The sequence below is a fragment of the Serinus canaria genome, chromosome 19, assembly GCF_022539315.1.
Source record: "Serinus canaria isolate serCan28SL12 chromosome 19, serCan2020, whole genome shotgun sequence".
NCBI classification, from domain to species: domain Eukaryota; kingdom Metazoa; phylum Chordata; class Aves; order Passeriformes; family Fringillidae; genus Serinus; species Serinus canaria.
This window is the reverse complement of record NC_066332.1, coordinates 5293533-5318287: the sequence shown is the minus strand read 5'-3', so window position 1 is coordinate 5318287 and position 24755 is coordinate 5293533. Positions and strand designations below refer to the sequence as shown.

The 24755-nt window shown below is 45.0% G+C and overlaps 3 protein-coding genes and 1 long non-coding RNA gene across 7 annotated transcripts in view; 2 read left to right on the top strand and 2 right to left on the bottom strand.

The window, feature by feature from the left end:
* The window catches only part of LOC103820087 (merlin-like), a 30598-nt gene extending 18999 nt beyond the window's left edge, over positions 1-11599 (bottom strand). For 2 of the 4 annotated variants that reach the window (XM_009094700.4, XM_018919344.3), the window contains exon 1: positions 1799-2032. The gene's annotated coding sequence lies outside the window, so the exon portion shown is untranslated. Of the gene's footprint in view, positions 1-977; positions 1179-1798; positions 2033-9516 lie in introns of those variants that run through there. The other 2 variants (XM_018919343.3, XM_050981978.1) reach the window with 2 other exon arrangements.
* MRPS17 (mitochondrial ribosomal protein S17) lies at positions 3630-6572 on the top strand. Its single transcript, XM_009094701.4, has 3 exons — positions 3630-3731; positions 4939-5085; positions 5835-6572. Exons 2-3 carry the CDS (start codon positions 4963-4965, stop codon positions 6123-6125), a joined length of 414 nt encoding a protein of 137 aa, XP_009092949.1. The 5' UTR covers positions 3630-3731; positions 4939-4962; the 3' UTR covers positions 6126-6572.
* On the top strand, positions 8967-23896 carry NIPSNAP2 (nipsnap homolog 2). Its single transcript, XM_050981979.1, has 10 exons — positions 8967-9078; positions 13551-13690; positions 14012-14057; positions 16707-16801; positions 18670-18740; positions 19059-19199; positions 19587-19618; positions 21160-21254; positions 21985-22068; positions 22775-23896. Exons 1-10 carry the CDS (start codon positions 8993-8995, stop codon positions 22837-22839), a joined length of 855 nt encoding a protein of 284 aa, XP_050837936.1. The 5' UTR covers positions 8967-8992; the 3' UTR covers positions 22840-23896.
* Positions 14999-21978, bottom strand: LOC108962712 (uncharacterized). The gene is made up of 3 exons (XR_001991396.3): positions 21791-21978; positions 16525-16593; positions 14999-15359 (listed from the first exon to the last, which is right to left on the bottom strand). It is a non-coding gene; the product is annotated as an uncharacterized LOC108962712 (long non-coding RNA).
* Positions 23897-24755: the final 859 nt, after the last annotated feature.

The following is a 24755-nucleotide window of genomic DNA, read 5'->3' as shown; positions in this document are numbered from 1 at the left end:
AGAAAAATGTACTCATTTTCTCAAAATATGAGAAAAATACCAGAGCTTTTCATTTGGACTTTGAAGTTATTTCTTTTTTCTTATATAACCAGGTTGAAACGACAATATAATTTGTTCAACATTTCCAAGAGCATTTTTTTTGTTCTTTCCAGAATTTTTATTCCATGGAAAAGTACATTCTGACTCACAGCAAAAAGACATTTTTGAATATCAAATTTTCCCCAGAAAAGTAAACTGCATTTTAATCAATAGCACTGGTAAAGAAATTGGAAAGGGTTTTCACACTGAATAGTTGAAATGAATGTCAGATCCTGACAACAGAAGCAACAGCACTTAGCAGACAAGATTTTAGAGAAAGAACTTTTTCAAATAAGAAAAAAAGAAAAAATATTTTAAAAAAGAAATTTTTTGTGTAAATGCAAAAGCAATTCCTTCTATCAACAGGGAATCGAGTGCTCCAAGGCTCCTGACACCCAGCTCCAGTGATTTATTCCTGCAGGTGCCACAGGGATCCAGAAGGAGCAAAATGTGATGGATCAGAGCACGAATGCAAAACAGGACAGGGTGATGAAAGATTCCTGCCCTGCCAGAACCTGGGAACAGAGAGTTCAGGAGCTGGGAACCAGCACGGGGAGATGAGAGATAAAAGCTTGGTGTGGCGAGGGGAACAGGAAGGCAGAGGTGGGGAATAAAATGGGAAGGAGCAAAGGAGCCCCAAGTCTGTGTGGGTGCCCAGGATGAAAGGAGGGACACGCAGCAGCTCTGGGTTTGAGTGTTCTCCCTCCTGGACAGTGAGAAAGCAGGAGCAAAGCGTGGAGGAGCAGTGGGAAGAGCAGGAAGAACTGGCCAGGTGGCTGTGTCCCAGCGATGCTGGTGTGGCACAGCACAGCCCTGCACTTTGATCCGCGTGGGGAGGCACCCACACAGCACTCACAGGCACAGAGGGAAAGGGGAAACCAGCAGCACCACACACTCACCAAGCTGCAGAAATCCACCAGAGCTCAGCACCTTGGAGGAAATGTCTCAAGCTGGCCAAGAGTGAGAGTGCAATTTATTCTCAGCTCCAAGGTGAATGGATGGGTTTGGTAGGGTTCTCCACGGGGTGTAAAAACTTCCCTTCAGGTGGCACCGGCTCTCAGTGACAGTCATGACCACCCATCACCCTTGGGGCAGCCACACTGGGGTGAAAAATCATCTGTTTTTACACACACACACACAAAACCCAGCAGCACTTTTTAAGGTGAGAACTTGGGGGCAGACAGGTAAAGAATTAATGGCAATCGAGACCCCTCCCTTACACCCCCAAAATGAATCAGCCTTGAAAGGATCAGCATGGTCCTTACACAAAACCCAAAACCTTTGGGACAGCAGTGAGGGTTCCACAGACAAGGCTTGGGAATGACTTAAGAGCCACCACCAGAAGATGCTTGAAGCACCCCACTGCAAAAGCACATGAGCACAGCCACTACTACAGCTTGAAAGAGTGTCAGCACTGAAATATTTACTGCAGCTCCGAGTGGCAAATTCCCCTGACTCATTTCTGTTTCTCCCAGTTGCTGAATTTCCATACTCCAGCTCGGGAATTAATGCAAGCGATTTGAATGCAGACAACACAGGCGAGCGAGCGTCGTGGGCTCGGCGCAGTTGTTGACTCACGCTCCTGCCTCTGCTCCCTGCCCGAGGAACGATTTCAGCAAAGAATTCACTGCTTTAAAATGGGTCAGCGACATAAAGGAGGTTTTTTACCCCTCTCTCTTAAAAGAAATTATCTAAAGTCACCACTTGCATCAAGACTTACCTCACAGATGCTTTTTTTGAATGATGATAAGAAGGGGGGGAAAATCCTTTTTAATCCAAAAACTCCGTATTTTCCCCGCAGACATCAATATGCAGCCCTCACAAGTTTTGCCACTGAGAATAAAATCCAAGAACAACTTTTCTACTTGATCCCCCTTCCCTTTGTTTCCATGAACTGCAGCATGTTAGCGCCCTCTGAAAAATCAAAGGATTGCTTTCCCAGGTGATAGCAACTCTTTAACCCTTTCCTGCCTGCACCAGGGCTCCTCCCCACCTCCCTGCTCTGTAATTCAAATAACCTGGCACTAAATTAAGAGAAACCCACGAGTTTTGGCTTGGATAGCTGTAAAAATGGATCATGAACTTCTGAATAAGTCCTTGGATGGTATCTGATCAAATTATTTCAACAGTGTCTCCTGTTCTGCCTATATCAGCCACCTTAAGAAGGGAAACTGCCTGGAGTTGTGCTGTTAATTAAATATAATTCCCTACCTGTCCTCTTCCTGCCGTGAGAGATGGCAAAAAGAGAATAAGGCTCTAAACTGGGCAGCAGCCAAAATATCAGCAGAAAAGGGTAAGTGAGCACATTTAAATAAAAAAAGGGATGGGCTCAGCCTGAAGTCACAGGAAAGACCAGGAGCATGTTACCTCAAAGTCCAATAATTCTGCCATTATTCAGTTTCTAACTGGTTTGGGTTTTTTTGCTAACCCTCTATTTTACACAGAGGTTTACAGAAACTGGATTATGGATATATACCCAGGTAATGGATAGCAAGGGCAGGCCAGCTCTCCATATCTACTACAATTATTCCAGATTTATATGGAAAACCTTAAAGATTTGTCTCACATCCATCACTTATCAGCAGGGGGAAGAGCCCAGCATTTGTTGCTGTGCAGAAACCTCAAAAAGGCTGCACACTGAGAGTCAGCTCCATCCCCAAAATTCCATGTAAAGGGGTCCCTCGGCACCCACAGCACGTGTGTGTTTGGAAGAGGCTCAGGGAGGAACCTCATCCCTCCCCACCATCACCTGAGGGGAGGTTGTGGTGAGGTAGGGTCACTCTGTTCTACTTGCAGTGAGAAGACAAGAAACAACAGCTTTAAACTGAGATGGGAGACTCAGATTAGATATAAGGAAAAAGTGTTTTTGCTGTTTGGGTGGTCAGGCTGCCATGGCAGGGTTACCAGCCCTGGAAATGTCTGGATTGAGAGCTGGGTGATGTGGTTTGGGGTTATGGTGGCAGTGCTGGATACACAGCTGGACTTGACAACCAAAGAATCAGAATATCCTGAGTTAGAAGGGACCCATCAGAAACATCAAGTCTGACTCCTGGCAGGACACAGAACATTCCAGGAATCCCACCACGGCTCAGAGTTCTTGAGCTCTCTAAGCTTTGCTGCTATAACCACTGCTCTAAGGAGCCTGTGCCAGTGCTCCACCACGCTCTGGTTACAAAACTTTCCCTGATATCCAACAGAAGCCTCCCCTAACCCAGCTCCAGCCATTTCCTCGAGTCCTTCACACATGAGACAGAAATTATCAGAACTTGCTCCATCTCTTCACAGCATGAGAATATTGAAGAGGACAATGAGGTCTGACCTCAGTTTCATCATTGCCAAGCTGAACAAATGGAGTGACCTCAGCCACTTCTCTTAAGGCTTCCCCTCCACCATCCTTAAAGGATCTCTAAAGAGCTCTTAGGGATCTCTTACCAACTTTAACCAATCTCTACACACAAAAGCAACACCCATAACGCCCTCACCGTTTCTGAGGGGGCGGCCGCCGCCCGCGCCTTTAAATACCCCGGTAAGCCCCGCCCCTCAGGCCCCGCCCAGGCCCCGCCCCTTCCCGCCGCGCGGCGCTTCCGTGCTCGGCGCCGCCCGTTCCGGGCCTGTCTCTTTAAGCCCCCCGAGGCGCGGCGGCGGCAGCGGCGGTGAGAGGGGACGGGGCTGCCCGGGGTCGGCACTCGCTCCTGCGGGTTCCCCCCCGTGCCGCGGGTGCTGCATGGCCTGCCCGGCTGAGCCCAGCTGTCTGCGCGGCCCTGCTGGCGCGGAGGCGCCGGGGCAGGGCCTGGCGCGGAGCGCTGTGGGGAGCCGCGGTGGGGGGGGGCTCAGGGCTCCGTCTCTTCAATCTCTTCTTTTCTCCCTGCCTGCCGGTGCTCCCTGGGTGTTGCCCGTGCTGCACACGCCTGGCTGCGTGGGGTGTTTAGCCGTGGGGTGCAGCAGGGCCCCCCACGCTGATTCCTTCCAGCCCTGAGCGCCCACAAGCTGAGTCAGGCGTGGGAAAAGCAGCCCCCGAGTGTTTGCTGAAGCGTTTCATCCTCTGGCTGTGTCCCTGGGTCCCTAAACTTTGCTTTTGATGGGTTGGGACATCAAAGCGAGTGTCTTACAAATTGGGGGGCATGGAGAGTTCACAGGTGTTGGTTGTGCTTAACCAGTGTGAGTGGGAGAGAAAATGGCCATTAATCTCCATTAGTTTTAATATTGATCCAAGTCTTCTGTTGGCTTTTCCCCTGACTCTTGCAAGAGTGGTACAGAAAGCTCTCCCTAATTAAACCAAATAAGGTAATGGAATAGAATTTACATGCAGGAAAGAACTCAAAAGCAAACACATGTACTATGGATCAGACAGCTCTTTGATGTGTCATTTATGGCTTGAGAAGCTCATTACCTTCCTTAGGTTCCATCAGCTCTGCTGGTAATGAGAGGCACAGAAGCAAATTACTTTGAACAAAAGCTGTAGGCTGCTCCCTTGTTTGGGTGCACTCTGTTCTGATGAACAGGTTTCCAGCCAAAACAGCTGCTGGAGCATGTGCAATTCATTATTAAATGAATAATTTCCACAGCTACACTTTTCTCTGTTGTGTTTGTTACAATTGGGATTCATTTTTGTGGGGTAAGGTCTCCTCCTCATGCTGTTCTGTCCAGTTTTGCTGCTGTCCTGAAGGAACTTTTACTGATAACAAGGACATAGTGGCATCCCTTCTGTATTGTCAAAAAGGCTGAGCTAGTGCAATAAATGGAGTTTTGAATGACCTGATGAAGCTGTTAGTCTAAAGTAAGGACATTTTTGGGATTGCTCAGAAAGTGTTGATGTTTTTGACTTTGTTATAGTAACACATCTGCTTCTCTTGCTGCCAGGCACTGCATGACCATAACTGCACCATGTCTGTCCCACGTGGAGCTGTCCATGCAAAATGGATAGTGGGGAAAGTCATTGGGACCAAAATGCAGAAAACTGCCAAAGTGAGGGTGACGAGGCTCGTGCTGGATCCCTACTTGCTAAAGGTAACACCAGTGAACAACCTCTCCTGCCTGGTGGGTTTTGTGCAGAAATGTTCTGCTGATTCAACTCTTAAAAGTTTTGATGACTCTTTACAAATTGAACTCCTTAAGGATCTGGCTGTGGGGGTGACTGCAAAGGATGAAAAGCAGTGAGTGGTGAGGACTTACAAATTACCTGCTAAATGTATTTCTTTGAAGTGCCTTGTTAATGCACTTCATTTGATCTTTTTGGGAAGGTAAGCTTTTGTTGTTTCACACTTAGATTTAATTTTTCATGTCGATGTGGAGCATGCTTTGGAAACTTGACAGTTTATTAGTCACTTGTACAATAAACTTTATAGCTGTTTTTTCTGTATGTGTAATTGTAACATTACTGTGATCTTGGATATGGCCCTAATGGATGCTCTTCAAACAAGAAGGTTGAAAATTGTATTTTCTCCATTTTAAATAGGGAAACAGTGGTACATGGAGAAACTTCAAAATACAGATTTCAGAGCTTTTTCTTCCCCAAAATCTTTCCTCCAGGCTCAGTTGGCAATCCTGGCAAGAGAGTGGGAAGGGCAGTGCTGTGCTGTCCTGTAGAGTGCACAGTTGCATTTCTCCTCATGATCCAAACTGAATCTCACTTTAAAGCCTACACAAAACTTTAGTGAAATTTATTTTTTTGATATTAATTATATATTTACCCATCACATAATTTTGAAATATAATACCAAGGTTTCTTTTATTTTATTTTTTTGTTCCTTTTACAGTTCTTTAACAAAAGAAAAACCTATTTTGCCCATGACCCACTGCAGCAGTGTGTTGTTGGAGACATTGTTCTTCTGAAAGCTCTGCCTGAGAGAAGGAGCAAACACGTGAAACACGAACTGGCTGAAATTGTGTTCAAGGTTGGCAATGTCATAGATCCCATCACAGGAAAGCCCTGTGCAGGAACCAGATTCCTGGAAAACCTGTCAGATTCAGAAAATCTCACCGAGGCAGATACCACCTATCTAAGTGAGAAACTTCAGGAACTTAAAGTTTGTTCAACAGACAAATAGTGGGGGAAATATTTTAAGCAGAGGGCTTCCAGCTTTTGTGTCTCTCTGCCAGGGATGTTTGAGGCCCTGCTGTGATATGTTAAATGTTTCAGTGAAATTTGTAGTCAAAACAAATAGTAAATGTAGTTGCTTATGCAAAGAGATGTTGCAGATTGATGGGCACCTGGAGCTTTGAATGAAAATACAGAGAAAAATGCAAGTTTAGTGTTCACACTTCATTTTGTTGCCTGTAGTTTTGCCCCAGTGACAGTTCCCAAAGGCAGCCGCCCTCCTGGAACGACCTCTCTGTGTTAAGACAAGACTACAACTGTGTGATGTTTCATTTTGGTGGGAGGGTCATGATCTTACTTGGTTGTTCTGTATTTCAGGCAGTCTTTTGTGGTTTGTAGGGTTACTGGAGATGATGCTATTAAAGTTTTCGAAAGGAAGTGTAGAATTTTAAAACCAGCTGCATGCTTGTGTCCTTATTTCCTCTTACAGTGCCTTCTGACTTCCAAACTCTAACAAAAACACAGCCCTCTGCCTTTATAGTGGCAGAGAGGTGAGAATCAAAGCTTTGAGCAGCTGAGTGTGGGTGGCTCTGTCCCCTGTCCAAAGGCAGGAATTCATTCTGGGAGAGCTGGATCTCTTTGAGCTGATGAGAATACAAAGCCTAAAAGTGATTAGATTTAGTCTCCTCAGAAAAGCTAATTAAAATAACACATTTTGGGGAGCTAGAGGGGCTGGTTTGCTGCATGCTTTAATGTGGAGCTAAAGGGCAGAGCAGTTAGTGATGAAAGATGACTTTATCCTGGGACAGCTCTGGGGATCTCATGTCCTCTCCTCCAGGGCATGCAGCAAGCTGAGAGCCTGCAGCTGTTGCAGCAGCCTCAAGTTCTGCCTTTGGATCTAAAAGGGCATCTGCCTCAAAATTTGTAGGTGTGGGAGGGGACAGTGGCGTAGGAGAGCTGTGAGAAATCCTTTCCAAAGTGTCAGTGGGTCTGTAGGATCAGAGGCAAAACAAGGTGTATCAATCTTCTCCTCTGACCTAAAATATCTTCCTTTAAGCAGCTGAGTAGCTTCCAGTTGTGTTTTCTGCTGTTGTCAGGTTATTAAAGATGATTTGCCCTTTAACTTCCTGCACAAAATCAGTTCTGGCTGCCTTCAAAGCCTGACTGAGCTCACCAAATTATTTGGGACAGAGGAATGAGGAACTTAAAGTTCCTTTAGTGCTTGAAAAAGTGCTGCTCTTTGGATGCCAGTGTTAATGTGGGATGTCAAGAAACTTTCACTGAAATGTCTCTGTGTAAAATACAGGCTCTGAGCTTGAGGAAGTGCCTTAAACATGTGGCTGTAGGGTTTTTTCTTGTTGTTTGTGGCAGAGGTTTAGGTTTATGTAAATTCCTCAGGAACTGGAGCTGGCTGATCAAAGCAGAGGAAAGGAAAAACCTGAGCTCTGATTCCTGCCCAGGTGAATGCAAAATGTGAAACTTCATCCAAGCAGAGATTGGGAGAACTTGGGTATGGGGTAGAACTTGGCCCTGGGCTGTAAGAAATGCACAGAAGTTGTGGATCCAAGCAGAACTTGACCCTCAATATATGGGATATAAATGTTCTAAAAGCTAGATAATTATAAAAAATAGAAAAGGTTTCCTCTTTGCTTGATAGGTTGCATCTACATCTAATTAGGGGAATGAATATTTTCTTGTCTTGTAATTCCCCTTGAGTAGCTGTGAAAATGCCTTTTTTTTCCTATAAGATTGATTAATCACAGAAGGTTATAATTTTTCCAGTGTAGGCTCTGTGAGGGTTGCTCAAGAACTTGCCATGCTGTCAGATCAAAATGTGACTAAAACCAAATTACATATCAGACTGTGTTATTTAATAGAATGATGGCAATTGTAGGTTAAATTGTTTTAAAGTACAAAGATTGTACTTTTGTGATGTTAAAGCACATCATATGTGTTATCTTTTGGATTAGTCTGAGAGTGCTGATAGAAAAATCATAAAATGGGAAGGGAAAGTTTATAGGGCCAAGATAGAATCATTATAGGTGTTATGTGGAATGATAAGGATTAGTCACTGACTGCTTTCTGTGTTTATTGGCTTGTTGCATTTAGAACTGCCCTTTAATTATTACCCTAATTATCACTTTATCCTTAATTTGAAGTGATTTAAGGATTTGATGCCAGCACACACCTCCTCCTCAGCCAAAATATCTCTGAGTACAGCAGAACAGCGTGAGGAAAACCCTTCAGCTGCCAGCGAGTGAAAAATGTACTGGGAGAGCAACAGACCAGGGCTGGGGGTCCCTAAATCCAACTGGGTCCCCTAAAACCAGGGCTGGGATTCCCCTAAATCTGACTGGGGGGCCCCAAACTAGGCCTGGAGTCTCTCAAAACTGGGGCTCGGGCGTCTCGCTAAATTCAAGTGGGTCTCTCCCAAAACCAACACTTGGTTTGGGGATCCTCCAAAACTGTGGCTGGGGTCCCCCCAAATGCAGCTAGATTTCCCCCCCCCCCCCCAAACCAGGCTAAATTTGACAGTCTTCCCAAACTGGGGCTGGGGTTCCTCTGTCTGTGTCTGACTAGGTGTTCCTAAACCAGGGCAGGGTCTTCCTAAATCCGACTTGGTCCCCCCAAACCGATGCTGGGGGACCCCAAAAGTAGAGCTGGGTCCCCTATATCTGAGTAGCGGTCCCCAAAGCTGGGCAGGGTCCCCCTAAACCCCACTTGATCCCCCCCCAAACAGAGTCCTGGCGGTCCCCTCCCAGCTGAGGGGCCGTGAGGGGGTCCTAGGGCCGCCAGGGCCGCGCATGCGCAGGCGGCGCTGCCCGCCAGGGGGCGTGGCCGCAGCCCCCGGCCCAGGAGGGAGGCGGCGGGAGCAAGATGGCGGCGCGAGTGCTGCTGCGGGGGAGCCTGGCGGGAGCGCCCGCTGTGCCGCGCCTGCAGCCCGGCGCCGGGCTGACCCTCAGGTGAGCCCTGAGGGGGCGAGGCGGGCGGGACGGGGCCGCCCGGGGGAAGCCGCACGCGAAGCCGGCGCCGCCCGAGCCCCCCGGCGCCCCATCGCGCAGAGCGTCCCCTTGCCAGGCTGGAAATGGCGCCCCGCTGGCGGGGCAGCGGCCGGGCCTGGGGCGGGGAGTGCGAGGCGCCGGGGTGTCCCTCAAGGTCACGGGCCGCAAGGCCGGCCCCTTCCTTCCCTCCTCCCAGTCCGCCCCTGGGTGCGAGCGTGGCCGTTCCCGGGATGAGGCGGCCGCCGGTGCCCGGGCTCGGGGGGCAGCGAGAGCCGTTCCCTGCACCGCCGCCTCAGCCCCGCACGGCCCCGCAGCCCTGCATGGACACCCCCGCATGGAGCGGGGCACCCCGCGGCTCTCGGGGCGCCCTGCACGCGTGTACTGCCGGCATTTAAATACCTGGATGCTCGCTGGCCCTCCAGGATCGGGGCATGCAGCCGCTCCTCAGCCCAACTCCTCCGAGCAACAGGGTGCACAGCCCAAAATCTGCATTTCCCCGGGGCTGCGCTGCCTGGCTGCACATCCCGACATCTTCCTGCCTTCACTGTTCACGGCCACTCGTAGGATCGCCTTGGGAGTCCCGGCTGGTGTTTCAATGTCCCCACGGGAGCTGGGGTCTGCACCCCTCTCCCGCTGCCAGGGCACACAGGCACATCCCGCAAGTTTTGGGGTGCGGAGGTTGGCATTGCTGTGTGCAGGGGTGCCCGAGGTGCAGACACACACACACACACCGCTCCTGGGGCGCCTCCCAGGTGTAGGAAGCAGGCACAGGGTGATGGAAACACAGGAATTCCCAAGCTGGGTTGGGTCTACACAGTTTTTCCTCCCTTTCTTTGAAACGGGGAAAGGTGCTGCTTCAAGCCTCAGAACAGGCAAGACTGAAATCATCCCTGCAAGCAGCTGTTCAGGGGATATGTTTTGAGGTTTTACCTGCATGTTTTGGGGTTATTTTAGTTTCAAATAAACTTTGTTTAGACCACAGATCAAAATGTCAAAGATAGACAAGTTGTTTTTCTTACTCTTCCAGGCAGATTTTGATTACTACAAAATCTAAATATTTGCCTGGTGTGTCCCACCCAGGTTATATTTTATGCTAAAGCAGGAGCTAAGTGTGAAGAAGTGTTTTCCCTTACATTTTTAATCTAATCTAAGCAAGCTATTCAGTGTTAGCCTTTGTGTTCAGAGCTCAGCCTTTGCAGCAGGAAAGCAAAGCCCACAGTTAATATTTGCAGCTTGAGAACTTGCTGCCAAAGACAAGTTGATGCTCACAGCTGTTGAAAGACCTGAATTCAGTCCCTGTTGCTGCAGAGCTAATTCTGGGTACAGATTGCCCAAAGAATTGAACCAGTGATCAGTTCAGGGCTTCTTGGTTCAGTGGTATTTTAGGATATTGATTAAAAATCAGACCCTTGAACCTCAGTTTGGGTGCAGTGAACATCTGATTTAATAAACTCAGCCTGTTATCTTTGTTCTGTGTGAAGTGTATATTTAATTGTGATTTGTTAATCAGTGCTCATGAGGAGCTTTACAGCTGCTGGGGAAAAGATTTTCCATAAATGTAAAGTATTATTCATGTCATTGTTTGGAAAATTAACCATATCTCCAGTTTTGGGTGCAAGTCATGAGATTCTCCTAAGAGCAAAGATATTTGCTTTTCAGAGTTATCCCTGTAGCTCCAGCTTATTCCTGCTGCTGCTGAAGTTCACAAAAAAGCATCAGGATTGTTTCTCTTTCCTCTTTGAAGTTTTCTGCAAATAATGGTCCTCAAATAATGAGTTTTCTGAATATTACTTTGTTAACTCTGTTGAATAAAGGGGAGGGAATGGTTTAAAATGAGAGTTTACAAGTGTGAGTATTGCAGTGGGCTTGACTTCTGCCTCCTGGAGCCAGTGAGGGTTTAATTTGAGGGAGCTTTATAAAACAAAACTTGAATTTCTGAGGTGGGGCTCACCCCTGTGCTCAGAGCTCAGAGAAAGCTCCACTCCAGCAGCAGCCTTATCATGGAATGCCCTTCAAATGCCTGCCCTCAGGAATAGCTGCTTGGCTTCCAGCTCAGCCACTGTCTGTGTGTGTGCCCAGAGCAAGGGAGGCACCATTTTCAATAAACACACCAAGATTTAGACATTATTTCTTCCTGCTGAAGGTCATCTCAGCTGTGGTTCTTGTTTCTCTGCTGTGAAATATTTTCCCTCTCCTCCATGCTGCTCCCATGGGCAGAACCAGGTCATTATGTTCTTTTCTGACACTGGGATTAAAAGGTGGATTGTTGTTAAAAATTGCTTTTGTGTAATACAGGTGTGTCCAGGGGAATATTTTCCCAAAGGAAATTGGGATTTTATTTCCCTATTTTTTTTTCCTGATGGAAAGCCTTGGGTTGGAGGTCCAGCTGTCATCTGGATCCCCAAGTCAGTAGTTAAGGGTGAAAAGTTGACATCTGAGATGGGGAAAGGTTGAGATTTCCAGCTTAGAAGTAAATATATGTGGTATAAATAACTATATTTAATATTTTAGTATTTCAGGAGAAGCTTGTGACAGAATTAATTTTCTTCACTGTGGCTACTATGAGGCTGTAAAAAAAAAGGCAAATTGAAGGAAGAGAAAGAAGCAAAACCATTTGAGCTTCTCAGACATTGTAGAGGATCAGTTCAATGCATCAGATTCCTTGTCCTGCTCATCTGGAAAAGAGGAAGAATTCCTTTAACACATCACATAAAAAAGCACAGATATCACTTGGTCTGTGTGCTCTGATGTAAAGGGAGGGGACACTGTTTTGAAAGTGCACTTGGAGAAGCTGAATAAAGATTAGATAAGAAAACAGAGTGAAAATCTTGTGTTTTGAGGCCAGGAAATGTGGATGTTGTGCAGAGAGCCTGCTGGAATCTGGAATTGAAATATTTCCTGGCTGGTTATTTCCTACCACTCATCTTCTTTCCCAAATTAGTCTTTCATGCTATTTTTCCTCTTGAAAGACATTTCCCTTTCCCTTTTGTAGAGCTGTCTTTGAGCAGCACAGGAACATATGGCAGTTCCTTTCCCTTTTACACTGTGCAGTTTTCCTTCTGCACCTTTTTTGCTCTTTTTCACTCCTGACTGTTTACACCAGGCCAGACCCAGCCCTGGGCAAAGACAGTGGGTTCAAAAGAGGAGAAATAGCAGCAGAAGCAGCCATTGCACAGGGAATAGCCATGGATAATGTGGGAAATGGATTTGTGGAGAATTTTTAAAGTTTCATGGAAGATTTTATATACATTAATTATAGTGACTATATAGTCATAGTGTAATAGTGCCTTGTGTCCTTCACTGCACACAGCAAATGATGAAGAAGTTTTTTCTGTCCAAGAGGGAGGGGGAAATGTGGGAAATGGATTTGTAGAGAATTCTCAGAGCCTGGCAGAAGGCTCACACAGTGTGTGCATCTGTATGCAAAAACTTGAAGATAAGAAATGCTGACTTAGAAATGCCATAAAACAGAACAGACATTGTTGAGAGAGAAATATAACTAGAAACAAGTGTCAAAGGATGGCCTTGCAAATCAGACTGGATACTTTGGAGACATAGAACTCTGAAAGATGCATTGGAGTGGGACCCAGAGGGGCAATTTTAGGTGATTGGCTTTAAGGCATGGCACAGCATGGTGTGGCAAAAGCTGAGGCCAAGAAAGGGAGAGGTAAGAAGAAGGGGAGAGGGGAGGAGAGGGCAGGAGAAGGAGAAGGGAAGGAAGCGGAGAAGGAGGGAAGGAAAAAGAACGAGCGGCGGAGGGGGAGAGCGGGGAAGGAGAACAGAGAACAGAGGGGAAGAGGAGGAGGAGAGGAGAGGAGAGGAGAGGAGAGGAGAGGAGAGAGGAGAGGAGAGGAGAGGAGAGAGAGGAAGTAGAGGAGAGGAGAGGAGAGGAGAGAGAGGAGAGGAGAGGAGAGGAGAGGAGAGGAGAGGAGAGGGAGAGAGAGGAGAGGAGAGAGAGGAGAGGAGAGGAGGAGAGGAGAGGAGAGGAGAGGAGAGATAGGAGAGTGAGAGGAGAGGAGAGGTAGAGGAGAGGAGAGGATAGAGAGGGAGAGGAGAGGAGAGGAGAGGAGAGGAGAGGAGAGGAGAGTAGAGGAGAGGAGAGGAGAGTGAGAGGGATAGTAGAGGAGATGAGATGAGTAGGAGATGGAGAGTTATTATATGATATTATATTATATTCTATGTATATTATATTATATTATATTATATATATATTATATTATATTATATTATATTATATTTATTATATTATATTTATTATAGTGAAATTATAAATCTCAGTGGGGATGAGCTGCCTTTGCCTTGCTGGGAGGTTTCAGCAGTGTGTGAGTGTCCCTTGTGCCATTACAATTCTGGTTGTGCTGTGATCATTTCCATGCAGTGACATGAATTTCCTGCCTGGTGGCCGTGCTCAGGGCTGTCCTTGTTCCCTGCAGGGGGCTGAGCTCCTCAGCCCGCAGTGCCCGTGAGGACAGCTGGCTGAAATCCCTCTTTGTGCGCAAGGTGGACCCCAGGAAAGATGCCCACTCCAACCTCCTGGCCAAAAGAGAGACCAGCAGCCTGTACAAACTGCAGTGTGAGTGATGGCCCTGTCCCTGTGCCTGTCCCTGTCCCTGTCCCTGCCTGTACAAACTGCAGTGTGAGTGATGGCCCTGTCCCTGTCCCTGTCCCTGTGCCTGTGCCTGTCCCTGTCCCTGTCCCTGCCTGTACAAACTGCAGTGTGAGTGATGGCTCTGTCCCAGTCCCAGTCCCAGTCCCAGTCCCAGTCCCAGTCCCTGCCTGCACAACCTGCAGTGTAAGTGATGGCTCCGTGCTCAGCACCACCCCTGTCCCTGTCCCTGTCCCTGTCCCTGTCCCTGTCCCTGCCTGCCTCACGGCCCTCTTGTTGTCATTGCAGTTCACAATGTCAAACCTGAATGTCTAGAGGCCTACAACAAGCTCTGGTAAGTGTCTGAGTTCTCTTTTCACCTTTTAGACATGTTGATTTGGCAGATACCATAGTTATATCTGAGTTAGGTAGAGGGGAGGTGACAGAAATTCTGATTTTTTAGGATTTGTTATTAAATAGATCCTGTGAAAGAGTAAAAAGTCCTGATCCCAGTTCACCCCACTTCCCTCTTGGCATTGCCATTTCCTGAGCTGCACTTGAGGATGATTTCTGTCCTGAGAGCTTGGTGACATTTGCTGGAACAGCTCTCCCCTGAGTGGTCCTAAAGTCCTGATCCCTGCAGGGAAAGGTGGAATGTTGGCATTCCCCCTGCAGCTGCCAGGTTGAGGGTGGGTTTTGTGTGCACACTGGAAGGAAAGAGAGATCAGTGTTGAATAAAACTACACCAGTGTTAAACTCAGGTGTTAACAACCATGGGGTTGATTTCCTCTCAGCTCATGTGAATCCCTCTGCACAAGTCCTGCTGCTGAGCTGCTCCCAAAGACTTACACAAACCCTTGCATGGGGTCTGTGCACTGGGATCATTCCCTCCAGAGGGAGCAGTACTGGGACAGCTTTCCCAAACAGTTACAGCTTTAGGAATCACTCACATTTGAAATGGACTGCTTTAAGAGTAAAACTGCAGAAATATGACTCCTTTTCTGCCTCCACACTCCCCCCTCTGGAGCCCTGAAAGAATTGTGTGTTTAAATTTGGGGTTGGAGTGAGCCTGGCACCCAGCAGTGCTTTCCTCACTGACAACACAAACATTCTCAGCATGGTGACACCTTCCTGCAACCAGCATTGGGGTGTGAGCACAGCAGCTGGGCTGCAGGGAGGGGAGGAAGTCCCAGCTCCCAGTGCATGTCCTCAGCTCATCTGTCACCTCTGTGCTGGGCTGGATAACCCAGAACTGTTCTCCCTGCTATAGAACCATAAAAAGCCTCTAGAATAGCATTCAATCAAGGTATTTTTAGCTTTTTTTTGTTTGAAAAAATAAATGCACAGTAAAGGGCAGTTAGCATTCAGCCAGCTCGCTGTTTAAAAGCTGAATATAAACATGTCCAATTATTCAAGACAGGGAATCACTTCTCTGCAGTATTTCATGAGCTGCCTGAATGTTGAGTGAGAGCAGAGATTTCTCTTTTCAAGGAAAGAGACAAACAGCAAAGAAAGAAACTGCTGACAGCAGTCAGATGAAATATCTGTGGTTAGATTGATTCTTTCCAAAGCAAATTGAAGCATTTCAGGCAAGGAGACAACTTGAATAAAGTGATAAACAAAATTAAACCTCTCTGAACTTCCCTTCTGCCTCTTCCTAAAGGAAAAAAAAAAGAGCAGGTTAATTCTGTATCATATCAAATTGAGAATTAGTCATCATCATCATCAGGTATTCATAAATAATGTACTGAAGACAATTACAAGAATATTTCATGAGTCACTGTGGTTTAGGAGCCCTTCTGAAGAATTAGGGACAGGTTTTTTTGGAAGGTGTTCAGTTGGCATTTTTTCTCTAATTTTCAACAATATATGGTAGAATTATGCAATAATTTCCCATTCCTCTTCAAAGCTGCCTTTCCAGGATCTCATCCTGCTTTGCAAAAATGAACTGGTGCTGAAACATCCTTGAGAATATCCTTGTAAATAATTTTATCAGATTATTTACACTGGCTAGTGAGAAAATGTTGAGGTGCAAATTGGTGATGAGATTTGCTCAAGGTTGTCTGGAAAGTCAGTGGCAGAATCCAGAGGAAAACTCATTTCTAATGACTCCCAGCCCCAGCCCAGCCTACTTTTTATTCCTTGATACTGTGCAGAGACTCATTGCCTGTGAGCCAGACTGAGGAAGAAGGGTAATTATTCAGGGAAAAATAGAAAAGGCAGAGTTCAACCAGACTAATTGACTTATTCATCAAGGCACAGTGCAGGGAAAGCTGTCTTGACTGAGTCAGCAATCAGCAAAACTTAATTTCCTCGTGCTAATATGGGCCACTTCTAAAGTTTGAAAGAGTGTTAGAAATCCTGGGCAAAGTCAGACAGGAATTTTGTGTTGGAGGAATTTTGAAGGCAGTCCCACTGTTCATTAGTGGGTGACTTGCCTCAAAGAGCACTTTCTGCAATCAAAAATCAATACTGTGAGCTACAGCCATTATTTCATTTATCAAATTATTTTTGTTCATTCAGCTCAGCAGTTGTAACTGGTTTAGAAGAGTGTGCTTTCATATTTCTGAGTTCTCCCCCCTTGAGGGGGAGCTTTTCCTCAAGCAAAGAAAAGCTTTTCCTCAAACAAATCCCCCATGTGGACTGAGTTTTCAGTGAGATATCCTGATACTTGTTTTCCTGATGTGTTGGATAACCTTTTAGACAGAAATAATTGTTTAGATACACCCAATTGACTGCATGCAAAGATGCAGTAAATGTTCTATATTATAGAAATGTTATAGATCTTTGTTATAAATTTCTAAAAAAATGGTATCACTCACCTTAATTCTCCCTGGGGGTGTAGCCACCTTCCCCCTGCATAGCAGAATTTGCAATTTCAGCTTTCTCCTCTGCAAAATAAAGCTTGTGAATGTTCCTAGCATGATGCTGTGTTATACATTGATCAACTGTGGCCTCCCTGAAGGCAATGCAACCCAGTGTCTGTGTGTTCCTTGTTTTCAAGTCAAGAGGTGCTGCCAAAGATTCACGAAGAAAAACACTACCCTTGTGCTCTGGTGGGGACTTGGAACACGTGGTACGGAGAGCAGGATCAGGCTGGTAGGAGATAGAAGTACAACCCAATGTACACCCATGTGCTTGGCAGGTTTTCTTCTTTTTAAATCATCTCCCCTGTGTGCACTGAGGGGCTGTGTGCATCACTCCTCAGCTGTCTTCAGTGTGCACTGCTTGCTTTTTGTGCTGGGTTGGACAGCAGAGCCTTCATCCCTTCAGTTCTGTCTCGTTGTTGATGTATTTTCATGTTTTCCAGGTGGTGATGGTTGGTAAAATTAAGAGGTTTTGGGGATATATTTGTGAAATACACTCCTGTGGGAACCTGAATATTTATGGGTGACTCTTGCAAAGGCAGAATTTGGGCACTATAAAAGCTTTGCTCAGCCTCTCAGGCTGTAATTGCTGTATGATAATGAATTGCAAATCATTCCAGCCCATCTGCATTGTAAACTTCACATTAAACTTTACTGGGGGAAAGTAAAAATCTCTCTGTTCATGTTCATACAAGGACACTGCCTAACTATGAAAACAAACTGGAGCTAGACATGGCTGAAGAGCTGCTACAGAGGTAACTCCAAAGAGCCCAGTGCAGAGAGAAAACCTGAAAAATGCCCTGAGATTGGAAGGAATGGGAAGCCACAGATCCAAATCCATAGAGGTTCTGTGAGAGCTGTGCCAGGCTCAGTGCTGGGGCTTCCTAATTAAAAAATAAACTCCTGCACGCAGCAATTCTCCCTGCACTGCCAGCACATTGCAATATTGACACTGAACAAATGCAGGGAATTACAGCAGATGATCCAAACAATGTCTGAGACAGCCCTGGAAGTAGAAGGGGAATTGGGGAATGAGGAAAATTGAAATGGGAATTCCTCAGGCAAGTCCCAGTGGCTGCTTTTGGAGCAGATGAACACAGGCTGGGTCTGTCACTGCATCCCCAGCCTGCCTTGGAAATGTTCTTGCAACGCTGGAATAAAGCAGATTGTGGGGTTTGACTTGTTAGCATATTATTTACACTGGCTAGTGAGAAAATGAGCAATCATTAATGAATTATTAGTGTTCAGTGCTGGGTTAATATCAGGGGGATCCATCAAATCTGCCCTGGGGGTGAGGCAGCAGGAGCAGGAGGAGAAATCTGCTCCCATCAGCCTCCTTTGCTCTCTTGGAAAAGGCACAGAGCTGCTCAAGAGGGCAGAAAATAAGTTTTATTTTTCTGTGAGATGAAATTATTCCCTTTCTATACTAAACGCTTGTAAATACATCTTTCAGTGATTTATTAAAGGGGCTTATTCTGGTTTATTAAAGATGGAATGCTTTGAAAAAAAATTAGATACAAACATAGATACTGGAATTGTTTTTATAGGGGAAATCCCAGCAAATATTCAGTTTTCTTCTGCTTTTGTTCATGTTGAGCTCAGAAATACCATTTGCATCATTTTTCATGTCCTACAGAAATTGTCATGCTTGTTTGCTGGAGTCATTTACTGAACTGAAAATCTGCCCTTCAACTGCCCTTAGATGAAATTGGTACCAAGTACATTTTTGGAACTAAGTCATCCTCTTCAGCTGAATCTTATGTTCAATAACAGTCATGTCAAGTCACCACATCTTATTAACATGGCAACAAAAAGTCCTTTCAGAAATTCCTCTGTTACCCTCAGAGTGAATTGCAAAATTTTCCAAGAGAACCCCTTTTTCAGAAAGCTGATGATTCCATTATCCCTAAAATAATCCTGTTAATAATTAATAATAATCCTAAAATAATTTTCATTAATGACAATCTGTTTTCAAACCTGCTGCCTGGTTTCTATTTTTGTGTGAATTTTGTAGTGTGAAGAGCATTTTATAGTGTGATTTTTTTCCATAAGATTTACCACTGAAATCCCTGAAAAAACCTGAAATTTTCTCTGTTTCAGTTCATTTGTGGAGATATGAGGGAGGTTACCCAGCTCTCAATGAGGTCATGAGCAAACTTCGTCAAAATAAGGTAAAAAATACTGATTTTGTCAGGCAGAGCAAATAAAAAAAAAGCAGATTTAGATACCAAACTGTCTCATCCCTTCCTGTACAAGTCCAGAAACCTCTTGGAGAAAGGATTTATTGTCACATTAATGTTTCATTCCTGAATACTTCCCCTGTAAATCCTTGGAATTCTCAGATTCACCAGGGAGAATTCAGATTCCTTTCAGCATTTCACTGTCCCACAACCCTGACAGCATTAAAAAACCCCAATCTAAGGTACAGCTGGTGTCCTGCTGTTTGTTGTTACAGAATTTGCCCCATTTTCCCCCCGTTATTTTTGTAGGAATTCACAGAATTCCGGAAGGAGAGGGGTAACATGCTCCTGTCCAGGAAGAACCAGCTCCTGCTGGAGTTCAGCTTCTGGAATGAGCCTGTTCCCAGAGATGGCCCTAATATTTATGAACTGAGATCCTACCAACTCAGAGTAAGTCCAGATTTTATTTCTTTCTGATTTTTGAACTTCTGAGCTGATCCTAAAACCTTTGGGAGGTTTTTATGGCAAAGAGAGCTTCTCTGGAAAATCTGGTTTTTATCCAGGGTGGTTTCTGAGTCAGGGCTGCTCTCAGAGTGTGGGGTCTGAGGTGAAGGCAGGCTCCAACAAGATCCTGATGTCTGCAGGGCTGGAACCCTGTGGGTGCTTTGAGGGATGCTTCAGAGATGACTAAGAGGTGGTAAACAGAACAATTAGAGATTATTTGAATATTCTTATCACTCCCAGGAAGGGACTGTGTTAAACAGGGTGGTTTCCATTCAGAAAGGGTGTGAACGTTGGATAATATTTTCTTTTTAACAGTGAGTTTTGTTTTTGCAGCCTGGAACAATGATTGAGTGGGGCAATTACTGGTAAGTGTTCATTAATTAAGGTAAGTGTTGCCTTCAGCCCTGGAGTGCTCCTGCTTGAGAGGTGCAGGTGTAGAAAAAGCAGGACAGGAGGTGCCAGGGTGGCACCAAAGCCACCAAACCCCCAGTTAATGACATGCACCCCTGCTCAGACTGTCCTGTCACCCTCTGGGGGGAAAAAAGAGGAATTTTGTGCACAAACAACCCTCTGTGGTTTGGCTTTGTGTCCCAAAACCCTTTTAGTTTGCTGCAGAAATCCTGGGGTTTCAGCAGAAAGCTGCCTGGGAAGAGTGGCACTTCTGGGAGGCTTGGGTCACCTTCCCCAAACCACTCTGAGCTGAAATCTTGGCTCTTTAGGCTTTCAGAGTCCAATTGCTTCTTGAAAAGCTGCCGAGCAGCACATTTGTATTTTAATATTTGGGTTAGAAGTATTTGAGACAGTTTTCTATTGATTTCATGCTCGTGGGTTTGTCTTATTTTTAACCAGTGTAAGTTTATTTCAATTTACACTCACTGTCCTTGCAGTTCTCGTGGTTGATAGTTAAACAATTTGAAGTATTTTCAATTGTTTGGACAAAGGTGAGGACTTAGATTTTCAGACTTTGTCATTGATACAATTTTTTTCAATTTGAACAAATTGAATTTAGGAATTTCTTTTATGAAATAGGCACATCTCTACTGGTAGAAAATCTGTTTTATAAGATACAACAAGAGAAATGTTTATCTTAATTTATGCAAAGATCTGCATGAATAAAATGTTGTATTCCAGTACCACAAAATCTGTGGAAAATTAATGTGGCAAAGCTGACAAGGCTAAAACTTAAGGATTTAGTGATAAAACCTTCTGTAAGTGTTAACTGGTTAACTATAAAGTTAACTGCTGTGTTTAACTATCCCAGCAATTATCTTTATCCTGAATTTGATTGAAAAAAATTATTAATATAAATTTAGTGAAAATGTAGCCTCCAATTTTAAAGCATCCTAACAAGACACAGAGATAAATCTTAATTACTTGGTGCTGAATACGAGAGCATGCTGCAGCTTTTTTCTCACTTTGAATTGCTGAAATACACAGCAAATGCAGTTTAACATTCCAGCTTCCCTTCCAGTCTGGTTTTTCCCATTTTCCCATGGTTTTTCCCCGTTTTCCCTGATGTCCCAACAATTATCTTTATCCTGACTTTGGTTGAAAAAAATGATTAATACAAAATTTAGTGAAAATGTGCCCTCCAATTTTAAAGCTTTCTAATGTAGCATGCCAAAATTTAGTGAAAATATATTCTCCAAAATTTAGTGAAAATGTATTCTCCAATTTTAATGCATCCTAACAAGACACAGAGGTAAATCCTAATTACTTGGTGCTGAACACGAGAGCATGCTGCAGCTTTTTTCTCACTTTGAATTGCTGCAATGCACAGCTAATACAGTTTAACATTCCAGCTTCCCTTCCAGCCTGGTTTTCCCCATTTCCCCATGGTTTTCCCCCATTTTCCCTGGTGTCCTGCCCAGCTGGGCAGGCTCTGATGTCCCTCTGCTCCCTGCAGGGCTCGTGCCATCCGGTTCCGGCAGGACAGCAACGAAGCAGTTGGGGGGTTTTTCTCCCAGATTGGACAGCTCTACATGGTCCATCACCTTTGGGGTAAATTCCTCTTGCTGCTTTCTTCTCCCACTGAGCCAACCCTGTCACTTTGCCCAGCAGTTTAAATTTTTTTTTTTTTCCCAATTTTTTAATTTCTTAATTTGCTGATTTAAAAAAAAAATTGTGTAGGCAAATTTATTCTTCACCTAACAAGAAATGAATATTTCCTGTTTTGTTCTTTTTTCCCCCAGTTTCTGCTGTTCCTTTCTCATTGGGAGCTCAGTGTTTGCTCTCAGTCCCTCAGCCATGACCCTGCTGTCCCAGCTCTTGCTGAAATCAGTTCTTTTTACAGTTTCATTTCAAACCCCACATTCACCACCCCTGCAGAAAGGAAAATCAGGCATTCATTTCCATTCCTGCATGGAGGTGTTTTGGCTTTCTCTGTACATTCATAAACACCTTAGGATTGTTTCAACTTGAAAATCAATCATTTGTTAGAAATGCCTCAGTTTTTTCTTCATATCCCAACAATCCAGAATTTTAGATTTCAGCAGTCTGGCAGCTCTCATGTAGAGCTGTGCCCTGCTTTATCTTACCTGTGCCCAGGCATTTTCTGTCTTCCCCAGCTCCTTCTGGTTGTGCTGCTCTGGGAGCTTTTCCTTCTGGCACAGAACTCCTGATTTTCTTCCTTCCTGCTTTTCCCAGCCTCCTCATTCCTCCCTGGAATTCTTTGAAGGGATCTCTTCCTGTGCAGGAGGGAAAGGAGTCACTTTGTGCTTGTTTTTCCCAGCTTACAAAGACCTGCAGACCAGGGAAGATATAAGGAATGCAGCGTGGCATAAACCTGGCTGGGATGAACTGGTTTATTACACAGGTAACCCATTAACTTCTCTGGAATGCTGGGGGCAGACTTTGGGCTGTGCCACCCTCTCTGCTCTCAGCACATCCCACTGGCAGAAAAAGTTTTGTACCTCAGGGGGAAATGTGGCTCTGTGTCAGTTTTTGGTCTGTAAAGGAGCAGAGGGGGTTGCACTGAGCTGTAAAGTGAATTTTGCAGCTGGTTGTGCATGGAAAAGTTGCCCAAGTGCTAAAAAATTACTGCATTCATCTGAATTTTTATAGCAGCATTTCTGTGGAATGTGGAAGAACAGATTGATGTAAATGCTTGTCCAAAGATTTAAGGAGCCAGGAGTAAAATTTACCTTGATATTAAATGATTACTTCTGATATTTAATGAAATACAGGAGCCTTGTTAAATGCATTGCTGGGAAAAGGGAATTTAGACTTTGGAACAAAAAGCCAGGAGATCTTTGAGATCAAAGAAAGCTGTCACAACAGAACTCCCAGAAGTGTGCCAAGATGTCAGATTTGGGCTCCATAGGGCACATTTCAAAGGAAGTTGCACCACAAAAATGTAGGATCACTTCCATTTTGGTGGAGAAAATGGAAATATTTGTCTTCAGACGAGCAGAGAGATGATATTAAAATCATTTTCCCCACAACCACCGTGCTAGAGGGATGATTGCTGAATGTGCTGAGCTCTGTCAGTGAAATTCAAACCTCTCTCCATTTTTTTTCAGTGCCCCTTATTCAGGAGATGGAGTCCAGAATCATGATACCCTTGAAGATTTCTCCACTTCAGTAAAGTCACTGATTTTCTTGTGCCTACATAGATGAAGTGACAAGTATTTGTCTTAATTTATGGTATACACTGTATATCATAGTCTGAAATATAAAAGTACTGTATTGAGCTTATAAAAGAGACCTCTTTTCTTCAGAACCCACGACCTTCTGCTCTTAGGGGGAAAAAAAATAACAACAAGACTGTGATTAAAAGGTTGGTGAATTGAAAACAAGTCCAGATCTGTGGGCCAGGTCCCCAGGGAATGTGTGAGCTGCAGGATTTGAGATCTCCTGCTCCACAGGCACTGCCCAGAGCTCAGGAGCAGCTTTGCTGTGAGCATTTAATGACTGCAGCTCTCCAAAACAAACGTGGGAGTGAAATGAGAAGCTCTGGAGAAATGAGAATTTCATTTCCAGTTGTGAAAGGAGCAGCTCTGGGGTTGCTGTGAAATCACCCCTGGCTGGTGGAGCAGTGGGGTGATTTCAGAAATCAGCCAATCTCCATTTCCAAGCAGGCAGTCATTAATTTGGGATAATGCTGTGTGGCAGGGGATGGGTTTGGGACAGCAAGGGGCATTGCAGGGTCTCTGAGCACACCCTTGTGTGGAACCTCCCCTAGAATGGATCCCAGGCAGGGTGAGCCACACTTCCCCCACAGACACTGCCTGAACACCCTGCAGGGAATCAATCCACCCCAAAGCATTTCCCTCCCCAAACACCTCCAAAATCTGGGAAAAGGGGTTGAATTTAATAAGCAGTGCTGGTTCAGCCTCAGAGGGGGGCTGCAGTCCCCGTGGCTGGGTTGGTGTGTGAAGCTGGGCTTGCCATTTCTGTGTACCATGGTGTCCAGTTCTGTTTTGGTTTCACTTTTAGGCTAGAATGTATCCACACTTTTTGGTGTCTGCAACGATGTGAACATCCTGTAAGTGACAATAATATTCTCTCTCTCTCTCTCTCAAGTGGCTCCAAGAATCAGTGTAACATACTGAATGTACAAATCAGTTCTGAATGTCCAGTTTGTACATTTCAAGAAGTTTTCAGGAAGAACATATCAGTCAATAAAAACCTTTTAATTTTCACTTTTTGCTGGCATCTCCTGTGTATTGCACCACTTGTGTTTTCTCTCCTGAAAAATTTAGAATATTTCAGCTTAATTAACCAATATAATTTGTCTGGGTTGGGGACAGCATTTCTCATTTTGTGCTCTCCTTCTCCAAAGTGGATTTACAATCTCTCCATCACATCCCATTCTGCTGAGTGTTCTGTGATGATAAACACAAAACACTTTTCCTTTTGATTTTTCTCCACAAATGATGCTTCATTTTTCAGGTGTTGTTTCTTTCCTCCTTGCCCTCGTGCCTCCCCTCGAGTTTCCCCTTGAACAAAGTCAATATTTGATCTGGTTCTTGTCTGGTTTTATATTTTCCTCCTGTTGCCAAGTGATGATGGGATTTTACTGAGTCACACTCTGTGCTGTATCAGCTTGAGGTTGCTCAGTGGGCCAAGGAAATCATTTGAGCTGATCCTCCTTGTAAGTCAGCCCTGAGCACTGAGATACCTGGGGCTGCCATTTTATCTGATTTTTGGGGCTGCTCTTCAGCTGCAGAAGGAAAAAAGGAATGCCAGTATCACCTTCCAGTGCTCTTGATCTCTCCCAGATTTCTTTTCCCTGGAGAATTGTCCTTGTAATTCCCACCCAGCAATCTCAGCCAGAGACAAACAGCAAAAAACATTTCTGGAGCTACAGGATTTTTTGTGTTCTGATGCAATCCACAGGTTTTACCTTCACCAGGAATTAAATTCTGCCTGGCACAGCTCTTGTTATCCAAAGACCACAAAGTTTTGCCTGGATGAGGAATCAGGAGTGACTGGGTGTCCTGTGGGCTGAGATCACAGAGTGCAGGTCCCTCACCCACTCCCAGGATCTGAATTCCCCCT

Excerpts from the sequence above, each read along its gene's own strand:
- NIPSNAP2 (XM_050981979.1), top strand. The coding sequence starts at position 8,993 with ATGGCGGCGCGAGTGCTGCTGCGGGGGAGCCTGGCGGGAGCGCCCGCT. Across the intron at positions 14,058-16,706 it reads GAGGCCTACAACAAGCTCTG|TCAAGAGGTGCTGCCAAAGA; the intron begins GTAAGTGTCTGA and ends CTTGTTTTCAAG. Across the intron at positions 18,741-19,058 it reads GCAAACTTCGTCAAAATAAG|GAATTCACAGAATTCCGGAA; the intron begins GTAAAAAATACT and ends TTATTTTTGTAG.
- MRPS17 (XM_009094701.4), top strand. The coding sequence starts at position 4,963 with ATGTCTGTCCCACGTGGAGCTGTCCATGCAAAATGGATAGTGGGGAAA. Across the intron at positions 5,086-5,834 it reads TGGATCCCTACTTGCTAAAG|TTCTTTAACAAAAGAAAAAC; the intron begins GTAACACCAGTG and ends TTCCTTTTACAG.